We start from the raw sequence: 7,002 nt of genomic DNA on the forward strand, positions 1-7,002 counted from the left end.
CACCACAGAATCTGAAGCAACAATGGCATAAACCTCTGGGACCTCAGGACTTTTACCCTGTTCTCCACTTTTCCCTTGATCAACGGGAACCTTAGAAGATAGAGAAGAAGGATCAACAATTTTAGGGGTTTTTGAGATAGTTGTCTTAGAAATGGAGGGAGATGAGAAGTCTAGGTTATGAGTGATTTCAGTGATGAGAATAGGAATAGTTACAAAAGACTCATTGGGGACGGAGGACTCAATAGGTTTTTTAGTGTTAGAGAGGACTGAGGTAGGAATTTCGGAGTTTGTGCCAGCCATTGAAGAGTTAGAGAGAAAGCTCTTTGGAGAGGTGCTAATAGAGGACTATGGTCTATGAAGAAAAGAGAGGGTTTTTAATGAGAGAGGAAAATTATGAAGAGAGAGATAGGAACCTGTTCTGAAATAGAGGTTGTGCTTGGAGAGTTGCAACGTTTTAGAGGGAGATGGAACGATTTGAAGTGAAAGGACATGACAACAGGATTTGAAAAGGTGGCAGTTGATAATTGTACCTTTTTAAGACGTGTATTAATGCACAGAACTACTAACCTTTGGTACAAGAACCAGGTTCGTAACCTGTCATTGAAAATTTCAATCCTCTTTTATCATCCGTGCAATGCATCTACAACTTCTATAATCATCATGTGTGTTTACCTACAACGATATTGAATTGAGTTAGACTTGGCCAGAAAAAACTTTAGGTAATTTTACCTGAAGGTGATTTTCATAGTCAATTGATGAGGCATCGAGTTCTCAATTAGGTTTTAATAGCCCCAACTTCACCCTATTTCTTTCAAAAAGTTCCTTACTTAATGCTTTGGTTAAGATATCTGCAATTTGGTTTTATGCGCTACAGAACTTCATACAGATCAACCTTTTCTCCACGTTGTCCCTAAGAAAATGATGTCTCACATCAATGTTCTTGGTTCTTTTGTGTTGAACTGGATTCTTGGCCATGTTGAGTGCACTGGTGTTATCACATAGAAGAGGCACACACTTAGTAAATGCCCCAAAATCCTCTAGTTACTGCTTAATCAATAGGAGTTAAGGACAATAGGATGCTGCAGCTACATATTCTACTTCAGCTGTTGAAAAAGCCACTGAGTTGTGCTTCGTTGTGCCCCAAGAGATGAGCCATGATCTTAGAAAGTGAGTCATTCCAGAAGTGTTTTTCCTATCCACAAGACAACCTGCATAGTCAGCATCAGCATACCCAATGAGATTAAAACTGTCACCTGAGGGGTAATACAGGACCAGGTCCTGTGTTCCCTTAAGATATCTCCAAATTCTTTTGGCAGCATTCAAATGAGATTCCTTAGGATTTGATTGAAACCTTGCACATAGCCCCACACTGAAGACAATATCGGGTCTACTGGCAGTGAGATAGAGAAGAGACCCAATAATGCATCTATACATAGTTTGATTCACAGGAGATCTAGTTTCATCCATGTCCAGTCGATTAGCCGTTGCAATGGGATTGTCTATCACTTTTGATGCTTCTATATCAAACCTCTTCAAGAGCTCCTTGACGTATTTCTACTAACAAATGAATGTGCCCTTTGTGGACTGCTTCACTTGAAGACCCAAGAAGAAATTCAACTCCCCCATCATTCTCATTTCAAACTCACTTCCCATGAGTTTTGCAAACTCTTCACACAGAGAATCAACGGTTGCCCCAAAAATGATATCATCAACATAGACCTGAACAATGAGTAGGTTCCTCCCCCATTTATGTAGAAACAAGGTGTTGTCAATTTTCCCTCTTGTAAAACCATTTTCCAAGAGGAATTTTGACAACCTTTCATATCAGCCTCGAGGAGCCTGCTTCAACCCATGCAATGTTTTGTCCAGTTTAAATACATATTCAGGGTGTTCATGACATTCAAACCATAGAGGTTGCTTCATATAGACTTCTTCCTTAAAAAGTCCATTCAGAAATGCACTTTTGACATCCACTTGGAACAAGGTGAATTCTATATGAGATGCAAAAGCGATTAGGATTCTAATAGCTTCCATGCGAGATACCGGAGCAAATGTTTCATCATAATCAATCCCTTCCTCCTGATTGTAGCCTTGAACCACTAGCCTGGCCTTGTTTCTTGTAGTGTTTCCATGTTCATCGAGCTTATTCCTGAATACCCACCTAGTTCCTATAATGGTTTGATCTGAGGGTCTAGGTACCAGGTGCCAGACATTGTTCCTTTCAAACTGATGCAACTCATCTTGCATGGCTGTAATCCAATCTACATGTTTCATAGCCTCCTTGATATTTTTGGGTTCTATTTGGGAGAGAAATTCTAAGAAGGCAAGTGAATTTTTGGCTTTTGACCTGGTTTGTACTCCAAAATCTAGAGGAGTAATTATGTTGTCAAGAGGGTGAGAGTTGTTGTGTTTCCAGTTGGGCATTCGAGGTTTATTTGTAGAGGAGCTGAGTATATCTAACTGGTTCTCTTGTGTTATTCTCTCGGGTACTAGTGGAGTACCCTGTACTACATCAACCACTCATTCTTCAGCTTCAGTGGTTGTAATTGAGGTATCTTGTTCCATTGAAAAAGAGGCAACATTGTCTCCACTCGGTTCCTTCACTTGGCTCATCATATATGCCTTTCCATTTGTCATGTCAATGACTTCATCAGGAACCGGTAAGGGCTTTCCATCTTGATCATCTTTAGCACTTTTCTCACAGGAAGGATAGGACTCATCAAAGATAACATGAACACTTTACTCAACACATTGAGTCCACTTGTTGTATATATTGTAAGTTTTGCTTTGAGAAGAGTACCCCAGAAAGATTCCTTCATCACACTTGGCATCAAATTTACCAAGCAGATCCTTTCCATTGTTCAGAACATAGCATTTGCACCCAAATGTTATTAGGTGAGTCAGTTTGGGTTTCCTTCCATTCAGCAACTCATAGGGTGGTTTTGTTTAGGAGAGATCTGATCATGCATCTGTTCACTGAGTAGCAGGCGGTGTTGACAGCTTCAGCCCAGAAGTTCTTTGCAGTCACACTATCAATAATCATTGTTCTTTCCATTTCTTCAAGAGTTCTATTCTTCCTTTCCACTACTCCATTTTGCTGGGGGGTTCTTGGAGATGAGAAGTTGTGAGTAATGCCATTTTCATTGCAGAACTCATCAAATTTGGCATTGTCAAATTCTATTCCATGATCTAATCTAATACATGCGACTCTAGACTCCATCTTCACCTGGATTTTATTCACAAAAGCCACAAACACCTCAAAGGTTTCATCCTTAGTTCTAAGAAACAGAGTCCATGTGAATCTGGAGTAGTCATCCACTATCACAAAAATGTATCTTTTTCCTACCCTGATTTGCACTCTCATAGGGCCACATAAATCCATATGCAGAAGATCGAGTGGCTTTGAGGTGCTTACATCCTTTTTATACTTAAAAGAGGACTTCACATGCTTTCCTCTAGCACAAGTATCACATACTTGCTGTACTTTGAACTTTGACATGGGCAGACCATGGACAAGGTCCTTCTGAATTAGTTAGTTCAGAAAAGAGAAGCTTTCATGCCCCAATCTTCTGTGCCAGAGTTCAGCATAATCATCAACAACTTTCAGACTACTCAGATCACCACTTTGTATGGACTCGAAATCAGCAACATAGATGTTCTTGTAACTCTTGGCCACAAGTAACACTTCACCAGTTAGTAGATTAGTAACTGTACATATCTTAGACAAGATTTCCACTCCTTGTCTCCTTTATCACAGATCTGAGAGACACTCAAGAGACTATACTTAAGACCATTGACATAGTACACATTCTCAATAAAGTCAGTGAGTGATTTCCCAATGTCTCCTACTCCAAGAATGTATCCCTTTTTCCCATTGCCAAAGAATACACTCCCTCCTTGCAGAACTTTTAGTGAATGAAAGTCTATGGTGTTCCTAGTCATGTGCTTTGAACATCCACTATCATAAAATTTTTTGTAATTGCTTCCTTTCACTGTTCCCTGCATAAGGAGATCAAGAGTTAGTTTTAGGGACCAAATCAAGTTTGGATCCCTTGTAGTAGGCAAGAGGATGAATAAGAACTCTCTTAGTCCATGCAGGCAATATGCATTTTTTTGTGTTTGGAGCCTGGTCCCTTTTTAGTAGTTACATTTTCAGCAAACACTTTGTTTTTCTGAATGGACTGGACCCTGGCTTGGCAATTTTCCTTGAAATGTCGATTGTTCCCACAGTGGGTACACATCCAGTTATCTGGTACACTAACATACTTGTTATGGGGGTTGTAAGGGGTTTTCTCCCTTTGGAACCCTATGCTCTGCCTGTTTCAACCATTATTAGCGTACATGGCAGTGATAGCTTCTAAGGACCAGGTCCACTTTAGGGACTTTTCAAAATCATTTTTTACTCTTTCTAGATCAGTTTGGAGATGTTTATTTTTCTCAGTTTCAACACACACGCTAGTTCTCATAGCTTTCAACTCGTTTTCAAGCCTAATGTGTGCCTCACTAGTTACCTCTTTTCCTTTTCCAGAATTTCCAGGTTTACAATCAGTACCCAGTCCCTCTATTGTTTCCCTCAGGTCTGCAATTACTACCAAAAGATCATCTCTTTCTTCCTCCTTTTCTTTACTGAAGTTCTCAATGGTTTCCTTATGGTCAACAACTACCACCACTAATTCATCTCTTTCATGTTCTATGTTAGTAATTTTTTCAGTTAAAATCGAATTTTCTCTCTCCAACTCAAAAATGGTTTCCTTCAGATAAACTATACAAACTACCAGATCATCTCTAGTTTGTTAAGCTTATCCTAGCTCTAAGGTCAAGGCATCCTTATCCTCCACAAGACTATGATAGGCATCAATCAGTACACTAGCTAAAGACATGAGTTTCTTAGGAGAGCAGGATTTCAGATTTCTCTGAACATCCCCGAAATTTACCTCAGTGTTGTCATCATCTTCATCATCATCTGATTGGGCCATTAAAGCAAATATTGAATCATATTCATTTTACTCACTTTCAGCTGCCATCATGGAGCTGTCACCTACATCAGTTTCTTCTTCAGACTCACTAGAGGAGTCTCCCCATGCTACAAGAGCTTGCTTCACCAAATTGTCAGCAGATCTCTTCCTTTTGAAGTACTTGGAATGTTCTTGCTTCAGGAGAGGACAATATTTGATGAAGTGCCCTGGCTTTCCACACTTGTGGCAGAGATCATAGTTCTTCGGTTTGCTTGCCCCTTTTCAGTATTCCTCCATTTCTTCTGACCATCTTCTGAAACCTTTTGGTTAAGTAAGGCATGTCACTATCCTCCTAACTCGAGTCATTGCTATCAACTTTGAGTACTAGGTTCTTTTCTTTCTTTGGTTCTCCTCTTTAACTGTCTATCTTCTTCTTCATCTCCTAGGTTTTCAGATTTCCAACCAACTCGTCTATAGTTAGCTCGTGCAGGTCATTTGCTTCAGTAATAGCATTCACCATGCTTTCCCAGGAACTGGGCAGGATACTAAGAATTTTCCTCACTATCTTGTTCCTAGGAATGGTTTCACCAAAGGAGTGTAACTCATTTATGATGGAGGTGAATCTTGTGTGCATATCTTTAATAGATTTATCGTCCTTTATCCTAAAGAGTTCATACTCAATAGTGAGCATATCAATTTTAGATTGCTTTACATGAGTGGTTCCCTCATGTGTTGTTTGCAAAGCTTCCCATACCTCCTTCGCAGTTTCACAAGCAGAGATTCTATTGCATTCACCAGGTCCTATTCCACATACCAAAATCTTCTTGGCACAAAATTTTTTCTCCATAGCTTTCCTATATGCGTCAGTGTATTCTTTTTTGGTTTTTGGAATTGAAAATGGAAGGTCTGCAAGTGCCTTTGTTGGAATGTAAGGACCATCACATATGACATCTCACAACTCAGAATCTTCAGCCATGATAATGCATTCTTGTCTTCCGCCACCCATAGTATTGCCCATTGAACCTGGGTGGTCTGTATGTAGATTGACCTTCCTCAAAATTTGGTGGAGCAGCCATACAGATCCTTCCTAGGTGTTAGCCTGATAGGAGGAACCTACTCTGATACCAAATGTTAGTTTATATGAGTCCACAAAACTATAGAGTACCTGGTCCTCTTTGAGTTTTCATTGAGAATACTAATGAAATAGTAAGTAAATGAGACACGGAATTTTTACGTGAAAAAATCCCAACTCAAGGGGGCAAAAACCACGACCTACACTTGTGGGCTTTTAACTTCACTAACTTGTAACCACACTATTACAAGCCACTTTGTAATGACTCTATTACAAAGACTTCAACTCAACTAACTTGTGATACACTTACCACAAACCACTTTGTCACTCACTAGTTACAACTACTTTAACTTATGATTAACTCTAGTCACAACACAAACTCAGAAAGTTTATGGTTTTACAAAGGGGTTCCTAAGCAACACTTCTAGCTAAGTAATTTAGGAATTACAATAAGAACAATCACAAAGTTACAACTCAACTAAGGACAACAAAATACTATATTTAGGAACTGGTCCGTAGTAACGTTTAACTTTGTTCTTTATGCTCTTGAGAATTAAGTTCACTGTGCAGAAGACTTGAATGCTTGAAGTGAATTCTCAAGTGTTCAAGTGATGTTTTGTTATAATGCTCTTGTTAATACACCTTTGATAACATCACTTGAATGATGTAAGCACTTGGTAGGTCAAAGGGCAAGTGACTACAAAACTGCTGCATTATGTACATTGTTTCTGTGGCAGTCAGTTTCAAGCTATGCACAATTGACTTTCGTACTGCTGTCAGGAAAACACAAGGGATCAGGTCCTTGTTTTGTTTCTCTATTTTGTACACTTGTAGCAGTTCACATTAGCTGGAGTCCTGACTGGAGTCCGGTCATTTGTAATTTGAACCAGGTGTGTCAGGTTCCCTATCTGGCTCTTGACAGTAAGTTTGTTTGATCATCAAAACATACGGCAAAGACATTGAAAACTCATCATA

General features: G+C 39.4%; 1 protein-coding gene across 1 annotated transcript; it reads right to left on the reverse strand.

Moving 5' to 3' along the window:
• Positions 1 to 1,062: 1,062 nt before the first annotated feature.
• Positions 1,063 to 1,467, reverse strand: LOC142181727 (secreted RxLR effector protein 161-like). Its single transcript, XM_075255195.1, has one exon. The coding sequence runs from the start codon at positions 1,465 to 1,467 to the stop codon at positions 1,063 to 1,065; it is 405 nt and encodes a 134-aa protein (XP_075111296.1).
• Positions 1,468 to 7,002: the final 5,535 nt, after the last annotated feature.

Source organism: Nicotiana tabacum, chromosome 6 (assembly GCF_000715075.1).
Source record: "Nicotiana tabacum cultivar K326 chromosome 6, ASM71507v2, whole genome shotgun sequence".
In the NCBI taxonomy this organism is placed as follows: domain Eukaryota; kingdom Viridiplantae; phylum Streptophyta; class Magnoliopsida; order Solanales; family Solanaceae; genus Nicotiana; species Nicotiana tabacum.